General features: G+C 42.2%; 1 protein-coding gene across 5 annotated transcripts in view; it reads right to left on the bottom strand.

Annotated features, from left to right (window-relative positions):
- The window catches only part of LOC140465698 (protein AF-10-like), a 186,457-nt gene that overhangs the window by 29,195 nt on the left and 134,804 nt on the right, over positions 1-22,458 (bottom strand). For all 5 annotated transcript variants that reach the window (XM_072561337.1, XM_072561338.1, XM_072561340.1 and 2 more), the window contains 3 exons: positions 20,991-21,169; positions 7,669-7,786; positions 1,068-1,140 (listed from right to left, as the gene is read on the bottom strand). In XM_072561337.1, the coding sequence (XP_072417438.1) occupies positions 1,068-1,140; positions 7,669-7,786; positions 20,991-21,169 (370 nt within the window). The remainder of the gene's footprint in view (positions 1-1,067; positions 1,141-7,668; positions 7,787-20,990; positions 21,170-22,458) is intronic.

Here is a 22,458-nt window from a genome sequence, read left to right as displayed (position 1 = left end):
TGCCCTTGAGAATCATAAGATCTTACAGGAAAGAAGGAAGCCATTCAACCCACTATGTCTGTATTAGCTCCAGAAAGAGGTACCCAGCTAGTCCCATTCTCTGGCCTTTTCTCCAGAAACCTCCAAAGGAGGTGGTGAGCTGCTTCTTGAACTGCTGCAGTCTATAGGCTGGAGGTTGACCCACAATGCTTTAAGGGAGGGAATTCCGGAGTTTTCACCAAGCAACAGTGAAGGAATGTAATAAATTTCCAAGTCAGGATGGTGAGTGACTTGAAGGGGATCTTGCAGATGGTCCTGATTCTATGAATCCACTGCCCTTGTCATCTAGATAGTAGTAGTCGTGGGTTTGGAAGGTGCTGTCTAAGGAGCCTTGATGAATTTCTATCATGCATTTTGGAGACAGTACACACTGAGCGTCAGTGGAGGAGAGGGCGTATGTATGTGGATGTGGGCTACCAATCAAGCAGGCAATTTCAGACAGTCGCTGGGGTGGAAGATGAGTCAGTAGATAGGGCATGAACCTTGTGATTCGGAGCTAAAAATCAAAGGCCTAGATGTTCCCAACATTTAGTTGGAGGAGGTTTTTGCAAACCCTCGTTTCGTAACAGTTTCTATCCTACTGTTGTTAGGATACTGAATGGACTCACAAACTCTTAACATTTGCCTGTAACTGTGTTTTTGTTTTTACCATTTACTTATTTATGCTACATATCTCTGTGATCTGCCTGTATTGCTCGTAAGACAAAGCTTTTCACTGTGCCTCGGTACATGTGACAATAAATTCAATTCAATTCAATAAATTCAATTCAATCCCACCCCACCCAGATACAAATGCTGAGTGAGCAATGTAATGAATCTGAGATGGTGGTGAATTATGTTCCCTCTAACTTTTCCTGCAGGTGCTCAACTCTCCAAGGTCCATGCGCAGCGGTGTCTTCTGGGACTGGGGGTCAATTCTTAAAGATCCTAGTGTTGCCAAATTGCCCCAGAAAGCTTTTAATGTGACTAGGTTCAATGTGCATCTTCATGTATTAAGACAAAGGAATGCAAAGTAAAGAAAGATTTACGTTGGAGATAGGCTCCCCCTGGAAGAACTGCCTCTGCAGACAAAACTGCAATCGTTGTCGTCCAGATCCGGTTCTGCAAAACAAACAAGATTGTGGAGTACAGTCAGGTTCTTAGAACAAAGGTTTGTACACATGGCCAGCCTTTGGTCTTATGCTTTGCCCTAGTAATGCCGCTCCAGCCTGACAAACATTTGAGAACTCTGCTCCTCAAAGTCTAGATCCTCATGTATCTCCCACTTCTTTCACCCCATCACCGCTTCCTGTGCCTTCTGCCACCTGGACACCAAGTTCAGAAATCCCTTCCCTAAACCACTCTATCCTGCTCTCTTCCTGAAACCAATATTTTTAACCAACATTTTGGGTACCTACCCAAATGTTCCATTGGCCAGGAATTATTTTTATTTGCCTGATTACTCTCGAAGATGTGGCATTGGAACAATTTATTCCATCAAAAGTATTATAAAGAGCTTATGTGGAAGCTTAAAGTGACTTGAATAATGGCAAAATAACACAAATGCTGGAAACCTGAAAATGTTGATGAAACTCAGGGGCTGTGCTGCAGACAGAAACAGAGTTAACGTTTCAAGTCAGACATGACCCTTCTTCAGAACTGTCCGGAGGTCTGCACAAGGCAGAAACAAACATGGCTATTCATGTGTCTAGGCTGAATCAGTTAAGGGACTACCAATGTACAAACATTGTTAATAACCATGAGTGTATCAATAATAATAAGCCTGGGAATTATAGACCTGGGAGCCTGACAGTAGGGGTGGGTACGTTGTTGGAGGGGATTCTGAAAGATAGGATTTATATGCATTTGGAGAGGCATGGACTGATTAGGGATAGTCAGTGTGGCTTTGTGCTCTGCCCTCATCAATTTTTGTGTTCTCCAAAACTCAGTCAAATTATCGTATCTCACTAAATTGATTGAGTTTTGGAGAACACAAATAAAAAGATCGATGAGGGCAGAGCAGTAGACGTTGCTTACATGGACTTTAGTAAAGCCTTTGACAAGGTTCCACATAGTAGATAGGTTAGTAAAGATAGATCATATGCGAGTTAGGAAGAGCTTGTCAATTGGATTCAAAATTGTTTTGATGGTAGGAGACAGACGGTGATGGTGGAGACCAGTGGTATTCCACTAGCTTTGGTGCTGGGGCCAAAGCTGCTGTTTGTCATGTACATAAATGATTTGGATGAGAATTTAAGAGGCATGGCCAGTAAGTTTGCAGATGACACCTAAATTGGTGGTATAGTTGATGGCGAAGAAGGTTATCTAAGATACAAAGGGATTTTGATCAATTGGGCCAATGGGCTGAGGAGTGGCAGATAGAGTTTAATTTGGATAAATGCAAGATATTGTATTTTGGTAAAACAAATGAGGGCAGGACTCATACAGTTAACGGTAGGACCCTGGGTAACGTTGTCGAACAGAAAGACCCAGGGGTTCAGATACATAGTTAATTGAAATTTGTATCACAGATAGACTGGTTAAGAAGGCATTCAAGATGCTTTCCTTCAATGCTCAGAATATAGGAGCTGGGGCATCATTGAGGTTGTAAAGGATATTAGTGAAAGAACTTTTGGAATACAGTGTTCAGTTCTGGTAGGAAGGATATTATTAAATTGGAGAGGGTTCTGAAAAGGTTTACCAGGATGTTGCAGGGATTGGAGGGTTTAAGATATAAGGATAGTCTGGGATTTTTTTCCACTGCAGCATAGAAGGTTGAGGGTGACCTTACAGAGGTTTATAACATCATGAGGGGCATAGATAAGGTGAATAGTAAGTCTTTTCCCTCGGATGGGTGAATTCAAAACGGATGCGCACTGATCATTTAATAGACTGTATACAGTTGAACAAAAGAAAGGGGGGAGAAAACAGCCAACGTGCTTCCCCTCGAGCATAATTATTAGGTAATTAATTCCTGAGGTGTTTGAGGTGAGAGGAGAAAGATTCAAAAGGGACCTGAGGGACAACTTTTTCACACCGAAGGTGGTTTGTGTGCAGAACTGTCAGAGGAAGTGATTGACGTGGGTACAATTACAACACTTAAAAGACATTTGAATAAGTTCATGAAAAGGAAAGGTTTAGAGAGATATGGGTCAAACTAAGGCAACTGGACTAGTTTATTGAGGGAAACATGGTCAGTATGGACGAGTTGGATCCAAGGGTCTGTTTCCTTACTATATGACTCTATTTCCCTGGTGTCAGAGAGGGAAATAACCAGGAATTAATTTCCTAATAATTATGCTCGAGGGGAAGCACGTTGGCTGTTTTTTCCCCCCTTTCTTTTGTTCAACTGTATATAGTCTATTAAATGATCAGTGTGCATCTGTATAGCACCCTTCACTACCTCAGGATGTCTTCAGAGTGCTTTCCAGAAAACTAGACAATTCTGCAACCACTGTTATAATATAGGAAATATAACTGCCAATAGATGTGTGCTTTCACCTGCAACAATGACAGACCAACAGGATAACGTGCTTTTGTGATACTGACTGAGGGATAAGCATTACCTAGGACACCAGCGAGAAATCCTTTGTTCTCTTCCATAAAGTATCACTGACTTTGTTCTAAACACCTGAGAAGGTACACAGGACCTTGGTTATGTATCTCATCTGAAGAATGGCCTAATCGATATGGGAATGCTCCTGCAGTAATGCACCAGTGTGTCAGTGGGGATCTTTTCAAGTTGTCAGTGTGAGTGAGTTAACTCAGTAGCAGTTTCTGGAAGCTCCCAGTATGTCCACATTAACTCTCACCATAGGCAACACCATTGTTAACATGGACAAAGACAGAGAGAATACAAAGGGGTTATAAAAAGGGAGACTGAGCAACAACTTTCAGAAAATAACAACATGCATCTTAGTTTCTCTTTAATGTGGTAAGTATCCCAAAATACTCCAAAGAAGCATGATTCATCAAATTTGACGCCAAGCCATGGGGGGACATGTGGTCAAAAGTTTTATCAAACGTTCAAGTTTCAAGGAGAGGTGGGATGGCAGTTTTGCTGAGGGAAGGAATCTGAAAACATTTTTTTAAAAAAGATATTCATTCACGGGACGTGGGCATTGCTGGCTGGGCCAGTATTTATTGCCCGTTCCTAGTTGCCCTTGAGAAGGTGGTGATGAGCTGAATTCTTGAACTGTTACAGTCCATATGCTATATGTAGACTCACAAGTGCCTTAGGGAGGGAATTCCAGAATTTTGACACAATTACAGTGAAAGAACAGCACAATATGCTTTCAAGCAAGGATGGCAAATAACTCGGGGGGGAACTTGCAGGTGGTGGCGTGGCCCTGGTATTTGCTGCCCTTGTCCTTCTGGATAAAAGTGGTTGTGGGTTTGGAAGGTACTGGCTCAGGATTGTTGGTGAATTTCTAAAATCTATCTTGCAGATAATACACATTGCTGCTACTGAACATCAGCGGTGGAGGGTGTGGATGCTTTTGGATATGGTGCCAATCAAGTGGGCTGCTTTATCCTGCATAGTGTCAAGGTTCTTGAGTGTTGCTGGAGCAGCACCCATCCAGGTAAGTGGGGATTATTCCATCCCACGACTGACTTGTGCCTTGTAGATGAAGAACAAGCTTTGGGGAGTCAGGGGGTGAGTTATTCGCCACAATATTCCTCACCTTTGACCTGCTGTACTAGCCACTGTGTCTATGTGGTGAGTCCAGCTGGGTGTCTGGTCAACGGTAATCACTAGGACATTGTGGGGATTCTGGGGTTTCAGTGATGGTAACACCATTGAATGTCAAGGGCAATGGTGGTTAAATAGTCTCTTATTGGAGATGGTCACTGCCCGGCATGTGTGTGGCACAAATGTTACTTGCCAGTTGTCTGCCCAAGCCAGAATTTGTCCAGCTCTTGGTGCATTTGAACCAAGAAGATGGTTGGGACTAGGACACTACTCTGAAGAATGCCTGCAGAGAGATCCTGGATCCGAGACGATTGACATCCAACAACCATAACCATCTTGCTATGTGCCAGATCTGATTCTAAGCAGTGGAGAGTTTGCCCCTGATTTCCATTGATTCTGGTTTTGCTAGGGCAAACCAATGAACCAATAAAATATACAAGAGGTTCGAGTTGGCGGAACCAAAAGTGGTAGAGGAGGTAACAGAGCTTCTGTGGCCCTCCACTGCAAGGAGCTGTCCTTCATCGAGTATTGTAGACTGGCAAAAGGTCCAAAGTCCAGGACTGTGTGCTGAGGGACACACTAAAGCTGGGGGCAGCCACTGTCATTGTCTGAGTTCTTTCAGCCATAGCAATACCAAATGCCTGGAAACTGCATATCTTCTCAGACTCTGTGCCTAATGAAGAATGTTATGATGCAAATTAAGAGCACTGAAAGGCACCTCAGAATGAAACACGTTGTATAGAGAAGTTTATATCTATTGTATTTACTGCAATTTGTAATGTGAAATGTTTTGCCCTCTAGGTAATTGATGTGGAATGTATTTGCTAAATATGAAGGCAATTGCAATTGTACTAGTTGAAATTATTTTGCAAATCTTGTAATATTCAAAATATTTTATGTACAAATTTTATGAATTAATACTTTTGGAGGAAAAAATAGCTTTACCCCTTCTGATCATTGCCATTATTTCAGATCCTGTTGTAAATTACAGGGGAGACTGTGCAAACTCCACACAGACAGTTGCCTAAGGCTAGAATCGAACTCAGGTCCCTGGTGCTGTGAGGCAGCAGTGCTAACCACTGAACCACCCATGCTGCCCCTTGATTTTGTACAAATGCATATACTGATGTGGTTTTCATGATATTTTACCAACTGATCTCTGTCGTGTTGTCACATGGTCAAGGAGGGAATGCTTGGGGCTGCTCAATTTGCTAGAAATAAGAACTGCAAATCAAACCCTATTTTCATGTCACACAGTTGATCCATTTTGCATTTCCAGGTTCAAACTTATAATGAAATTTCCCTATGTAAACTTGTTACACTATAATTGTACCTTATCCTGCACAGCTACTGATGGGAAGCAGAAATTTAGAGCGATACTGCTGTAAAAGTAGTTTTCATGGATAGAGGAATTTATAATGTAATTGTTTCAGGTGGATAGCTAAATCTTAGTAAGCAATGGTATCTTCAGGAGGGGAGGACAGAGAAAATGACAGAAAAGGGACTGGAGGTGAAAGGAGAAGTGGACAGGAAACCAGAAGGTGAGGAGAGTGGGGAGTGAAGGAAGGCTGGTAGGAAGAAGGGGGCTGGAGAAGGGAGAGGGAGGGGGAGGTGGCGCCAATTAAGAATTGCATCGTGGGTTTAAATTCATGTTACTGCATGCGAGCAGACATCTTTCATCCCTGATAATAACAAACGTTCTCTTTTAGGAATTATTTACAAACCTCCTGCTTATAAAATTCAAACAGGACAAAAATAAATTATGAATAATAACTATGAACAGGACTGAGTTGACTGTTCACTTTGAATCATAGACTGTAGTGAAGAGAAGAGAGCTAAGGGGCAACCTTTTCACTCAGAGGGTGGTGCGTGCATGGAATGAGCTGCCAGAGGAAGTGGAAGAGACTGGTACAATTACAACATTTAAAAGTCATCTGGATGGGTATATGAATAGGAAGGGTTTAGAGGGATATGGGCCAAATGCTGGCAAATGGCACTAGACAAATTTAGGGTATCTGGTCAGCAAGGGCGAATTGGACAAAGGGTCTGTTTCTGTGCTGTACATCTCTAAGACACTGTTGCTCCAAAGGGCTGCATTCAATGGAGCTCTCTCAGCGAGGACACTATCTGCAATGCCCATAACTCCTCCATAGCAATTCAATACTGACAGCAGACAAGACTTCCACCCAGCAATTTCACTGGATGGCCAGTCACTCTGTAGCTCTAGCAGCACCAATGTAAGCAATGGTCACTGTTGGGACTGCAGGCTGTTCACAAGCCAAAGACTGACAGTAGTCCACGGTCTCACCAGGGACAAGTTGGCAGGCCCTGCTAAATACGGTGGAGGTCCAGGTTCAAAAAACCAGGTTGTGTTGGCGGGGGCGGGGGGTGATGCAAAGGAAGAGTTGGGAACTAAAATGAACCTGTAAAGGATGGGGAGCCATTGATGGGCTGGGTGTCCTGAAGTGTTGTTTTCAAAGTGAAACATTAGCTGATGCTTCTTACCCACCTCCACAAATGCTGAGTTTTTTCAGTACTTGTGGTTTTTACAGGAGGACCTCTCTACAAACCTCCTCCTCCAAAACTAGACCATGAAGTTGAAGTTGCTGGGTCTCTCTGATGGTGTAACCCGACTTCTACACGCACGCATGCACCCCCTATTGCAGGTTAGATACTGGAGGAAGTGGATCAAGATCATTAAATGGTCAGTGATTGCCTACATAATGACCTTAATAAGCTCTGAGTGAGACACCAGAGAGCTCACATGTCCCCATTTAATTGGAAAGGGGGCAAGAGTAAGCAGGTATGTAGTGGGCACAGTTCCTGCTGTGTGTTATGTACTGTCCTGACTTTAAACCCCTTGACAGAGGAGTGTATGGTTCAGCACAACAGTCTCTCTTTCGAGACCTACCATCACAGTAATCTGGAGAAATGAGCACCTAATGATTGCCACCTACCTGTTTGACTGGTTTCCACCGGGTTTAACAGTGAAGTAATGGATGAACCAGGTGTGATTGGTCCTCCAAAGACATTGGAAGGAGTGAGATTATACGATGAACCAGGTAAGGAGAGCACCTGTACAGAGAAAGCAGCACAGTGTTGAAAGTGTAACAATGCCATGTGATGAAGATCTCATTTTACTTGATCTTTAAAGTGGAGCTGTTGACAGTCTGCAATTTCGATTTAGCTCTTAAACAAATCTTTATTCTGCTTTAATGGAGAGAATACTTTCATTAAGTACAGCTCTTTTGTAAGCACTTAAAAACCTAGACATTATTTAAAACCTTGTATGCATTGTGTCTCTCGTTCATAAAAATAATTTCCTGCTAAGGACTTGTTACTATATTTCCGTCAACACTTTCTATCACCAAATTGGTGTGTCAGAACCTCAGTCAATTTTGCTTTGCCAATCAAAGTGTAATTGTAATCTTTTGCCACTAAATGGCTCTGTGGAGCAAGTTCATGAGACCGTTTCAAATATTGCCACCATTTTATATATTAAAGAAAAACCTGAAAGACATGACCTGAACACAGACAATAAAACTAACAATATAATAGTTGCACTGACGATCTCCTGAGCTGCTAGGAAATAGCATCCTTTATTTCATTATTGATACTCACAAAACCTCAAATGTCCATCCTTTGCAGATGTAAAATCTTTAACAACATGACAAAAACAAACTTGAAAATAAATTTATAATATTAATTATAATATGTGACTCATTTCTTTTACTTCTCTTTACTGATGGGATTATGCACCTGAATGGCTTTAGTTTGAAGGTTAGTACCATAAGATGTAGGAGCAGAAATAGCCAGAGTAGCCTATCTGGCTTCCTCCATCATTCAATGAGATCACAGCTGATAGGATTATCCACAACTCCACTTTCCTGACAATTTCTTATCATCTTTTATTCCCTTCCTGTTTAAAATTCTATCTATCTCAACCTTGAATATACTTCATGACTAGTCACGACAATCCTCTGTAGATTCACATTTCTTCTGAGAGAAGAAATAATATTTCTGACATTATTCCTTCTGGTTGAGAGCTCATCCATAACGGAGAATGACCAACAGTAGGCTATTTGATTAAGCATCGCATCACCTCCACACTTGTTCCTTCCTCTGCTGGTCACGGATTACTGATCACTGGTTAGTAGTCATTGGTTAATGATCAGGAGCCTGCTGCACCACCTCCACACACCCATTCCCAAGTAGTGCTGAATCCAATTATCCTGCTTGTGAACCCAGCTAATGCAGCACAGACCTGTTCAGTACAAGCCACTAGATAAGTATCAGAAGCAACTGTTACTTCATATCATGGTTCAAAGCTGGGAAATGGTTTTCTCTTGTGGGAAAGTTTAGGACCAGACAGCATAACCTCAGAATAAGGGGGTTGGCTGGTGATGCACTTGGCGTTGATGAGCTCATTTAAAATGCATTTCTGTTAGATCGACTTTGAAGTGGAATCCTGATGGTGAGACCTCCCCTTTAAAAGCCTGGTTTGGAATGAACTCCCCTGCAAAGGGTGGATTGTTCCCAATCAAAGGTTTCCCCCATGGCTGCAGTCTCTCAGCTGTAGGTTCAGTAGCGCCAATAAAAACAGAACATGCTTGCACAAGCTACATAAAGAGGTTATAAATCTCATCCGATACAAACATTTAAATATACTGTGTACTGGCTACATGTTTAAAAAAAATGGACAAGGTCACCAATTGAAGTTCTGAATTATTTCCCAACAGAATCACAAATTATCTGTGTGCAAAGAAACAGAGCTGGAACTGCTTGTGTCAAAATTACTAAGTGCTAATAGCACAGTGACACAAGGCAGAACTCATAACTGACTAATGTTCCAGCCAATTTCATTAGGGAAAGAAAGAAAGAGTAGAGTGAGAGGAGGCCATTCAGCCCATCAAATGGGGGCCATTCGGATTCTGGTTTAATGTGTCAATGTACGCCTTTAAATCCATTCCTTTTTGTGACTCTCACTCAGGGATAGCAACCTCAGCTCAGAGTTCGACAGCTGTCGATTCAAATCTCACTCGAGAGGTTAGAATACAAAATCCAGCAACAAAGTGACTATGTCACTACAGAGGAGGCAGTGGCATGGTGGTTATGTCACTGGGCTAGTAATCCAGAACTCCAGGCCAATGTTCTGGGGTTATGGGTTTGAAGCTATGGCAGTGAAATTTTAATGTAGTAAAATAAAGGCTGAGATTTAAAAACTTGCCAAAGGATGACCATTTAACCACCAATGGTTGTTGTAAAAACTCATCTGTTTCACTCATGCCCTTTAGAGAAGAAAATCTACTGTCCTTACCTATGTCTGCCCTACATGCAACTCCAGACACACACAGCAATATGGTTGTCACTTAACTGTCCTCAGGACAATTTAGAAAAAATAGAATCCCTACAGTATTGACACAGGCCATTCGACCCATCAAGTCCACACAGACCCTCCGAAAAGACCTACCCCTACCTGATCCTTGTAACCCTTCATTCCCCATAACTAATCCATCTAACCTGCACGTCTTTGGACTGTAAGAGGAAACTGGAGCACCTGGCGGAAACCCATGCAGCCACAGGGAGAACGTGCAAGCTTCACACAGTTGTCCAAGTGTGGAATCAAACCTGGGTCCCTGGCACTGTGAGGCAGCAGTGCTAACCACTGAGCCACTGTGCTAGCCCAAATTAAAGATGGGCAATAAATGTTGAGCTAGCCAGTAATGTCAACATCCCATCAATGAATAATTTATTTTTTTTTAAAAAGTCCAGCTTTTGTTTCTCTAGTTTGGCTCCTACCGATTCCTCCATTACTAAAACTATTGTCTTGGTTTTCTATATTGATTCATCTAAGCTCATTATTTTTAAGCAAGATCAAATTGAATTCCATTCATTTTAACCAAGAAGAAATTGCTGGAAAAGTTCAGCAAGTCTGGCAGCATCTGCGGACAGAAAACAGAGTTCAAATTTCAGGTTTACTGGCCTTTCTTCAGAACTCAAAATGTTAACTCTGTTTTCTTTTTACAGATGTTGCCAGACCTGCTGGGTTTTCCCAGCAGTTTTTCTTTCTCATTTCCAGCATCCAGCATCTTTGTTTTCTATTCATTTTAATTCATTCTTCCCCAGACACAGCCCAAAGTTACTTTGTTTTAAAATTGAGTCCATCGAGTTGCTATTTCAAAGAAAAATAAAAGAAATGTGATCCTCAAATTTAGCAGAGAAACTCTTAGATACTCCATAAATCCCAAGCCAAAAATTAAATTCACCCACCGAGAGCCAACTAATTAAAATGGAAGCATTCATGGATCTTAGTCTTATAATACCCAGAAACTGTTGGAATCCCATGCAATGTAGGAATTCTATGATATATTTCTATTTTGCATTTTACCTACCTCAGTTTTATTTTTAACATGTTAGAAATTTGACCAGTAACTCCAGGAAGCTGTGCACATATCTCAACTGCTCAACCCTAAGCTCTATTCCATATTCAAGTCAAAAGTAATACTGCCAGCAATGAGTTTCAGTACAAGTCTCTGTATCAGACCCACTCCACCTCATAAGTGAGACAGTGGGAAGGATATTGCATGCTGCCAGAGTGTTTTTAGCATGAGGGCAGTAAAATAGGTCAGCCCACCATCTTCCCATCCACTCCCAAGCTCACCTCTGTAAAAGAGGGTGGGGGGGCATCAAAATCAGGAGCCTGCCCACCCTGTGTAAGTAAATAATTAAGGGCTAATTCAGCTCATCTGATTAGCAGTGTGCCACCCTGTTATCTACCCAGTGTATAGCATCCTCCTCCATTTCTGGCAAAAAAAAATTCATGGGTATATTAAGAATCAAACTGAATATTATTCACAACAAATTAAATACATGCGAGCGAATACATGGAACATGATAACTGTAAATGCACAGGGGTACAATTGTGTGTACGTGCCTGCAGAATACATGCCTGTTCGCATGATGCTTTACAAATTCAGAAATTGGCAGTTTGGTTGGAAGGGAAAGGACCTGCATGGTTTTGTTACATTTGGGATGTTCCAAAGCTTTTACAAACAATTAATTATTTTTGAAAGACAGTCACTGTCATTATCGAGGCAGCCAACTTGTATGCAGCAAATTCTGCAAAGATCATTGTAGTAAATGTCTAAATAACTCTGATGATGAAATTGGTCGATGGGCAAACATGATCATGATAGTGGAAGTTCTACCTTTACATTTCCTTCTCATTCCTACTGGCTGATGTCAGTCATGGCTCAATTGATGGGACTCCTGTCTGAGTCAAAAAGTGATGGATTTTAGTTTTGTAGCAAAGATTGGAGCCAAAAACACAAGACTGACACTCCAGTGCAGTACTTGGAGAGTGCTGCACTGCCAGAAGTACTGTCTTTCCGATGTGAAGCTTAAAGCCCAAATTGACCCATTAGGTCAAGGCAGAGGCATTTGAAGAAGGGTAAGTGCGTTCTCACGGTGTCTTGGCCAATCTTTAGTCTTTGATCAACATCACAAAAACAGATTATGTCACCATCACACTGGTGTTTATATTGCTTGCTGTGTGCAATTGGACTCTGCGCCTTCTACACTGATAGTGACAACATTGCAGAAGTTACCAAGTCAGAGAACTCTACAGCACAGAAGCAGACCCTTTGGTCCAACTTATTTGTGCTGACCAGATATCTTAAATTAATCTAGTCCCATTTGCCAGAATTTGGCCCATATCCCTCTAAAACCCTTCCTATTCATATGCCCATCCAGATGCCTTTTAAATGTTGTAATTATATCAGCCTCCAGCACTTCCTCTGGAAGGTCATATATACACCACTGTTATTTCCGTAACAAAGTCCTTCTTTGGCCATGAAGTACTTTGAGGTGTCCTAAGATAGTGAAAATCTCTCTGTATAGATGTTTTTAATCTATCTGCTCAGCACTGGAGCAGGTGGGACTTGAATCCAGGCTTGCTGACCCAGCGATTGGGATACCCTTACTGTGCATTAAGTGCCCTTTTAAATCTCTCTCTATAAATATGCTCGTTAGTTTTGTTTGACCCAGTTGCACGAGGCCCAGGTGATGTTACGGACTAGTAATCTCGGTGTCAGTGATACTCATTCAAGCTAAAAACAAATTGTCAATTTCTACAAGAGTCCACAACCTCGCCTCAACTTGCAAATGACTTCCAGATGTTTGAGAAAGCTTTTCCTTTAAAATTGTGCTTTACAAACTTCTCTGTACAGTCAGCATAAGGCCACTTTACAAACCGCAATCACAGCTCATCATTTCCTGTCTAAGATCTCTTTAAATCAACTAAAGAACGCTGCACACTTATTGCTGTACGCGGAGATGTGGACTCTTTCTCTATCTCGCTATAGTTCTGCTGCAACTCAGCAGGGTTATCCCACATAGGCTGTGTTTTTATTTACCTACACAAGTAAATGACACTGCACACTTCAGTCAAGACTGACCCCGTTATTCCGAAGGTATCAGGTTAGGATAAATTCTTGTCTTCTTTTCAAGCAAACAGCTTTTTTATTTTTCACTCCTTCTGCTCTGACATATGTTACTGCCACCCCAACAGCCTACACCATTCCCCTATCTCTGCATTTGCTTGAAAACTATTAAATCTCAATCTTTTTCCAGTTCCGATTGTAAATAACTCTTTGTCATTCTGTCCCTTCACCATTGCTGCCTGACCATTGTAGTTTCCATAACTTTGGCCATGAAGTGCTTTGAAATGTCCTAAGATAGTGAAAATCTCTAAGAATGTTTTTTCTTTCCATTTCAGATTGCCATCATTTGTGGAAATTCCTGTTAGAAATTCCCTTTTTGTAAACCTGGGGTAGCTGGATGGCATCTTTGCTCTCTTGAATTCAGTATTAATCATGATTTGGAATGTATTATTGGGAGACATTTCCACATATCACAGCCCCATAATTTGATCCTATGTGGACAAACAATGTTTTTAAGAATTCTTATAACTATGCTGACAATAAATTTAAGATGGTCAGTTGGACTCACATTATGGTGCACTTCTGCATACTGGAAGCTGCATATATTAATGCTCAGAATCCTGTTATTTGTAGTTTGAAAGAACATGTACATACATTGCACCTGTTTAATTCATCAAAATTCATGACAGCCATTCTCTGGTTCATTTCACAGGACAATGCCCAGCCAGTCAGTCAACCATCTTCATTTAAACTTAAGCGAAGCTTGGCGGTCAACTGGTGGTTGTTAATAATTGTTGCATTTGCATGGAGATGCCTTCACTAATCTGTGTACACTTCTGATCAATCAACCCTTTCTTCCCGTAGAGCGTAATGTGCTGTCCCATTTACATCGGCACTTCTCGCCAATTGTTCTGATGAGTCAAAGATAAAAACTCTGGCAAAATGTGAATTTTTTTTTCCCCAGCAATACACTTTTGTTCTAGAAAGGACATTGTGAGCACAATTGTCAGCTGGCAGCACTTCTGCCGCTGGGTCGGTACAAGTCTCCCATCCAGACAGCTGACTGCATCATCCAAGCTGACATTCCTAATGCAGTCTTGAGGGAGTGCTGCACTGTTGGAGATGACCTCATCTGGATCAGATTTTAAACTTGCAGGTAGATATAAAAAGTCCTATGGCACGATCTTGCAGGGTTGTTGAATGGGGTGGGGGGCTGAATTCTCCCCAGAATCCTATTCAGTATTAGCTCTCAATAAAACACAACAGTTGTTAGGTGAACAGATCATGGGCATCGCTGAAAAGAAAACGCGTACTTTGCTGAAGCATTTCATGTTGTGCTGAGCAGGACAATTGATAAGAAACACCAATGAAAAGAGAAAACAACATATATGCCACATGAGGGGAGGATGCCGATTAGTTGACTTGTGGACTCTGATTGCGAGAGGCGTTGCCATGGATAATGCACCAGTTAATGATGACTGACAGTTAGCAACCAAAGTCTGTATAAATTTTAAACCAGGCAGGTTTAGTCAGATTGGCCAAGAAAATATGCTGAAAACTGAAGTGGAGAATGGCTGCCAATGAGTTTGTTACATTGAAATGGACTCAATAGTTGTACATGTTTTCTCCTACCTGCAATGGGCACGGAGCTTCACCCTTGAGCAGTGTGGATTTTGCAGCTGCTGCTGAGATTGCAGGCTTACTTACAGTTTTATTATAATTTTACTTGAGCTATTATATTTCACTATTATAAGATTTTTATTCATTTCGTTTCCTTAACATTAAAAAAAATTGCAAACTCTTTTTCAAACCGACTTATTTTTTAATGAACTTTGTGAGGAAGTGGTGGGTGTGGGAACAGTTACAATGTTTAAAAGACACTTGGATAAGTACATGAATAAGGAAGGCTTGGAGGGATATGGACCTGGAACTGGCAGGTGGGACTGGTTTAGTTTGGGATTATCATCGGCAGGGACTGGTTGGATCAAAGAGTCTGTTTCTGTGCTGTGAGACTCCATAACTGGGCTCTGTGTTTTAGTTTGTGTAACTTCCAGTACACACAAGGACACCACACCGTGAGCCCAACAGACAATTCTAAATTGGATAGCAGAGTGATTCATGACACAGACAGGATTATCCATTGAATGTTGTCCAATAGCATGAGTCACGTTTAATTTTGAACATCATTGTTGTGAATTTGCAAGTGCGGGCTGGTTAGGTATGTTGGTACTTTGCTTGTGCAAACAAATGAAGGAATATGCTTAATACATGGTCATTATTCCATAGCTCTATATGAGAGTTTGCTGTGCACAAAGCAGCTGCTGCATTTTCCTACAGTTGAACAGTGGCGATTAATTCAGTAAAATACTTAATTTGCTGTAAAGTGCTTTGGGACAGATTCTCTCTCCTGAATCAAAAACAAAAATTGCTGGAAAAGCTTAGTAAGTCTGGCAGCATCTGTGGAGAGAAATCAGAGTTAGTGATTTAGGTCGAGTGACTCTTCCTCAGAACTCCACTCCATGCCCACCCCATAACCCCTCATACCCTCCATGTCATCCTACTTCCTGTACCTACCCTCTGACCCTTTATTACTTAATGACAACTTTTTTATCAAGTCACCACCTTATACCTACCACATCAACTCATCCTGTTTCTATAATGGCCACACCTTATAACCCATTTAGAGACAAATTGGAAACTATTAATCAAACTTTATTCTAGTCCATAGCAGACTTCACAATATTGAAAAAAAACTCATTTATTAAAAAACATTACTACATTTATATTCTTTCAACTACCTTATAACAATAAAGATTTCATTCAAGTCTACATTCCCTCACAAGAACCATGGAATTTAATTATAGAGTCTAGAACCCCTTGGAGATGTGAAACAAGCTATGAAGTGGCAGGCATCCTGCTGTGATAATGGATGGTTGTGAAATGAGTCCTGCTACATTAATCCATTAATGGAAACCTTCAGGCTTATGTCAACAGAGTGAAATCAATGTAACAATTTACTTTAACACCAGATACTTTTTGAACATTTAAACTGCAACAATTTTAAGTGGTGTGAACATGTGAGCACTCTCTTTGACAGGTTATCTTGATGCTTTTGACAGGAATGCTAGAAGCTTTTGACAGTATGACAAATAGTTATTTGGTCGTACAGAACTTGAGTATTGCTGAAAAAGATGCTACATTTTGTCAAAGTTTTACTTCTTGCACTCATTACAACAATTTACAAGAACAGAAATTCAAGAGAAAAACCAGCATCGACAGTTGACGAGAGGGGATAGCTGACTGATGGGCAAGAGCACTCTGACTGGTAGAAGTGTTGCCAGGGCAAGTGCACCAATTCTAATGATGTTTCACGTTGATCTGCCAGGCTTTGTTTCAATCTTAAACCAGGCAGCTCGACTGTAATTGATTGGAGGGTTGCCCTGAGAAATGGCTCAGCAGATGGCTATCACCTATTTTGTTGAGTTGAAACAGATAGTGCTTGTTTCGTCTGCACAGAAAAAAGCCCTGTGTATTAAATATATGTAGCTTCCAGTACACACATGGGTGCCACATCAGCAGGCTGTGATTCTGACGTGGCTACCGGCAGTTCTAGTGAGCTTGATCATTAATGAGATTATGCACTTTTCCCCATTTATCCTGTTTTTAACAACTTCAAAGGTCACCCTACCTCTCCCAACCTCTTCCAAAGGGGACTAGATCCAAAGAGAATGTCACCTCTACAAAACAGAGCCATTCTTTGGATAGTGTACGGTGTTCAGTCCTGCAGTTACCCCATATACTCTCCACAGTTCAGGTTTCACATGTCCCAATTCTCAAACTGCAACGTGAGTAGAGGCAGTTGCTGACTTAAATAGCCAGCTGCCTTTGTGAAGAGCAATTGGCCCCAGTCCTGCCCTGTGACAAGAGGAAATGTTGTATTTGGTGATCGGACTGAGCCTCTCTGTCATTGTGAAATTTCGGGCCTCTCTTTCCCTTGACGTTGGCTGAGGGATGAAGATTGGCCAGGATACCAGGAGGAATCACTGTAGTTTTAATCCAGCTGAGAGACCAGAAAGATGACTCAGATCAATTTCTCACCCCAGAAAACAGCGATTCTGACCGTGCAGCACTCCCTCATCACTATAGTGGAATGTTAGATTATGTCATCGTTTGCGAGAGATGTGGACCCCTAACATTTTGATCTGAGGTATGAGTGTTACCAAGTCGGCAATGCAACAGTCAGCTCAAATAGTCACACCTTTGAAAAATGCTATAGAATGTTATTGTTGTGACTAATTAACTATTTTTGCACTAATTAACCTTTGAAGCTGTAATTGATAATTCCAATAAAAAGCCCTGTGGGGAGCTGGGGAGAAAAACAAACAATAGATTTGTATGGTAAGGGTGTTCTGAGTTTGCAACCAACCTGTACTTTTCCTAACTTAACTGTGGCCATTAGATAAAAGTATTTTTTTTAACCACACTTAATTTTATGAACATCTGAATTATAATAATCAAATACCATAAAGAACTTTAAAGAAATTGGAGCAGGTATAGACTATACAACCTATTGAGCCTGTATTGCCATTTAATTTGATCTTATCCAATCCTCAACTCCAACTTCCCACATGCTCTCCATATCCCTGAGACCCCAAAAATTCATCTCATCCTTAAAAATATTCAATAATGGAGCATCCACAGCTTTATATAAAAGCAAGAATTCCCAAAGATCCATAATGCTTTGACTGAAGAGAGTTCTCCTCATCTCAGTCCTAAAATGCATCCAGGAATCCCTAAGAATAGGAACAGAAAGCCGTTCGGCCCCTTGTGCCTGCTCTGCCATTCAATAAGATCATGGCTGATCTGACATTGTTAACATCCACTTTCCTGCCCTTTCTCTGAGATCTCTGACTCCCCTACTGATCAGGATCATTCGGAGACCAGTAGCTTAGGCTCTAGATTTCCCAGCATTTCCCTTTACAAGGTCCCTGTCAAATTTTGTATGCTTCAGTGAGGTACCCTCTTCCTCTACACGCCACAGAATCTGGTAACTCGTTGCCCAAATTGTCCAGGCTGCCTTCTGGGTTGTGTGTGTGGCGTAGCTTTCCAGCATAGTAAGGGTTAAAAGTGATTGATGCAGGTCAGGTGTAGGGTCACGGCAGTGCAATTGCAGCTCTGCGCAGTTCCTGAATTGAAGATGAACACTTAACCAGTAGGTGGCATCCATACTCTGACCCAGCTCATCACAACCTCACAAGACCCTCACCGCACTGACAGCTGCCTGTAGCACAACAACACATAACACATCATGTAACAACTTGATACTTTTCGGCTTCTTGAGAAGTTCAACGTCCAGTCGTGGGCTGGCTGAAAACAGCAGAAAGATTGGCTGGCATTATTCCTCACAGAACCAAAGATCATGGGAGGAGGTAATCTTAAACAGCATCCTTCACCATCCGAAGACAATACTCCTCTAACCCTGCCCCCAATGTGCTTCACAGCCATTCTTGTATTTTTGAAGGTCGGTCACTGTCATAATGCAGCCATTGTGTCACGCACAGCAAGATCCCACAAGAAAGGCAATAACGGAAGTGAGCTGACAACCTGTTTATTTAGTGATGCCTGTTGAGGGGTGAACGTTGACCAGATCACAAGAGATGAGTTCTTAAGTAAGTGAAGAAGTAAATCAATTGTCATTTTCTGGGGGTGGGCGAGTGAAAATCCAGTGTTTTCTTATTAAATTGTGTTGGCCATTTACTCCACCACTGCATGAAACTGGAAAAGCAGAGAGTTCACTCACCAGTGTCTTACACATGCAACAGCCTGGATTGCTGACGGGTTGTTTAACCAGTAGGGGCTATCACAAAGCATAGTCCTATTCTCAACCAGCATCTTTAGTTCCTGGCTGAGCTGTGCTCACTGGAGCATCAACATCAGAGGCAAGGGGATCTTTGTTCTGGGATGTGAAAGCTCCACTGCTAGTATTTGAAGAGCAGAATGACCCCCTAGTGTCCAAAACCCTTTCCTCTGCCAACATCCAGACTGAACTGTGCAACCGATTGTTCACCTCTTCCTTGTCTGGAAAGCACTGGTGATCAAATGCCTGTTTTTCTCTTTGCTCTGTGACAAATTTCAAAAAAGGACTCAACAAAAGAAAAGATGTCATTGCATTAGGGAGGATGCAGGAGAGATTTACAATGATGCTTCTTGGCTGGAGAATTTTACTTATGAAGAAAGATTGGACAGGGTTGTTTTCTTTGGCAAGAGACAGCTGAGAGGAGACTTACTTTAATGGTACAAAATTACAAGAGGTCGCTAAACAGTGGATACAAATGGCTCTATTTCCCTTGCTTGAATGGTTCATAGCCAGGGGGGGGGGGGCAAAGACCAAGGATAAGAGGCAAGAGGTTCAGAGGGAGGTCCATGGGGACATTTTCAACCCAAAGGTTTGGCGGGGAGTACCTAAAACTCACTACCTTTAAGGCATTGAGTGATGGGTGGATAGTTAGAGACAAAATCCTTCAGTACATTCAAGTAGTACTCAGATTCAAAGCATGGCAACCTATTAGACAACAGAACAGGAGTCAGAAAGTGGGTTAGGCTGGATGGCTATTCGTCAGACACAGTGGGCCAAATGGTCTGCACCCATGCTGCAAATTTCAATGATGCTCTGATTTTTTTCCCAGTGCTTTACAAATAAAAGGACTTTCATAAATCCATTATCTTCTGAAGTGCTTCACAGGTAATTAAATACTTTCGAAGAGCAGTGACACTTGCACTGTAGGAAGTGGGGCAACCAAAATATGTGCACAGGAAGCTCCCACAAACAGCAATGCTACAATGAACAAGTTATCTAGTTCAGATGCTGGTTGAGGGACATCATTAACAATACCTTCCAGACACTCGTCCTCAGCAACCTGGAGGGACAAAGGCAGCTGACATATGGGAACACAACCATCCGGGGCAGCACAGTAGCTCAGGGGTTAGCATTGCTGCTTCACAGCGCCAGGGACTTATGTTTGATTCCGGCCTCGGGCAACTATCTGTATGGAGTTTGCACATTCTCCCCATGTCTGCGTGTGTTTCCTCCGGGTGCTCCAGTTTCCTCCCACAATCCAAAAGATGTGCAGGTCAGGTGAATTGGTCATGCTAAATTGCTCATAGTGTTAAGATGCATTAGTCAGGAGTAAATATAGGGTAGGGGAATGTGTCTGGGTGGGTTACTCTTCGGTGGGTTGGTGTGGACTTGTTGGACCGAAGGGCCTGTTTCCATCCTGTAAGGAATCTAAACTAATCCTGACTTGGAATTATATTGCCGCTCCTTTAGAGTCAAAATCCTGGAACTCTTTTCCCAGCAGACTGTGTGTGTAACTGTACCAAATGCACTGCAGTGAATCAGCAAGGCAGCACATCAAGCACTTCCTCTGGGGCAGTTAGGGATGGGCAACCAGTTCACAACTTTTATTTTAAAAATAACTCTGGCACCATACAGAAATTCCTGTTACTATTCAAAACAGTGCCATGGGATGAATGCTTTACGCCTACTAACAGTTGAAAAACCGTACCTCTGACAGGGCAGCACTCCATCAAAGCTGCACCGGAAGTGTCAGCCTGGGTTTGTTTTGTGCTGAAGTCTTCCGGATCTGATGGCCTTCGTTCAGAGAGCCATTGCAAGCAGGATAGGCTGCAGGTCCCCCATTGCGTCATAACGATTCTCTAATTCTGTGACCCCCCCTCCCCAAAGGCCTGACGATGATCCACTGAACCATTCCTCAGGAAACAGCCAAGAGCAGCGAGCAGAAACTGGGAGGCAGTGCTGCTGGAGTGAAAGGTCTTACCTGCGAGGAGCTGATGGAGGCCGTAGCAGTCATGGTCCCAGGTAGTGATGGTCGGCTGAGGTGCATCAGGTGGCCAGTCCGATGATGGGGCAGGATATTGGATGAAAGGGGTGTGCTGCATCCAGTTCCTAACATTCCACCGCTGAGAGTCAAGGGAATTTCCTTATTCGCATAGACACCTATCAGGCCACACAGAAACCAACACATACTGTTAGTGACATAGTAAAACTGCTTTGTGATTTTAACCTCAACTCTACATTTCATGCCCTTGGTCATCAAGAATTTATCCATATCTGCCCGAAAATTATTTCAAGATTCTGCATCCATTGCCTTTTGAGGAAGGGAATTCCAAAAAGACTCATTAACTCTCTGGGGAGAAAAGCGCTTCCTCGTTTCTGTTTTAGATCGGTGTCCCCTTACGTTCAGACTGTGACCCCCCCCCCCCCACACCCCACCTAGTTCTAGATTCTCCCACAAGAGGAAGCATCCTGGATCAAACCCAGAGGTGAAACCACTATGACCAATGCACAAAGCTAAAGCTAAAGCTACAGCGCTTCTCAAAGCCAGCTTTATTACACCTAAGGTAGTCACTTATCACCATTTGCATATTGAACGACTGTTTGATTTCAGAGGATGGCTTGATTTGCTTTTGAGGAACAGACTGGGTATTGGAGCAGGAAGGCGGAAGATTAACATAATGTTGCACATGGTGATCTGGATTTTACTTTGAAGAGACTAGAATTTCCGGGAGAATTCTAACACCAAATGTTGCTTTTTCAGGAAATGGGACAAGGGAGTGGGACTCTCCTGAGTCCCTATTTATGACATGACCTGTTAGGCACAGTTTAAAAATAAGAGGAATGGGAACCAACCATGAGCTTTGGGTCAAATTCAGCAACTTGTGCAGATCGAACAATGATTCCAGTTTAAAGTCTCATTTGACACGAGTACAGTTTGATGGAGAGAATGATAAATCACCCTTGCCAATCAGGGCACACATCCCCTTCTGGACCCTCGCCAGAAGACACTAGTCCCATACTTGTGTATTGAAACCCCTCTCCTATCAAATGACACCAAAACATCATACCTGAAATAATTCACCTCACCTTGATGGCGAACAGCTCCTGAACATTCTTTTAAACTCAACCGTGCATGGAGCACTCTTTATTGTTGTGCGTGATCAAGAAAGGCTTTGTATAAGAATACTTTTACCTATTATAGGATCTTCTCCATATTTGTCGGCTCCTCTTTGTACTCTACACTCTAGAATCCTACAAATCTCCACCAATAACCTAATCACAAGGTGCTTCAATGCACAAGGGACCAATGAGGTCAGGTTGATGGTACAACTGTGTTAGCACCTCCTGTCTACACAGAGTATACTGTGACTCACCAAGGCTCTATTGACACCTTTCAAATCTGTGGGATTTGCCACATAGGGCAAGGGCAGCAGATACATGGGAACACC

This window comes from Chiloscyllium punctatum, chromosome 42, assembly GCF_047496795.1.
Source record: "Chiloscyllium punctatum isolate Juve2018m chromosome 42, sChiPun1.3, whole genome shotgun sequence".
Classification (NCBI taxonomy): domain Eukaryota; kingdom Metazoa; phylum Chordata; class Chondrichthyes; order Orectolobiformes; family Hemiscylliidae; genus Chiloscyllium; species Chiloscyllium punctatum.
This window is presented reverse-complemented; position numbering and strand designations above follow the sequence as displayed.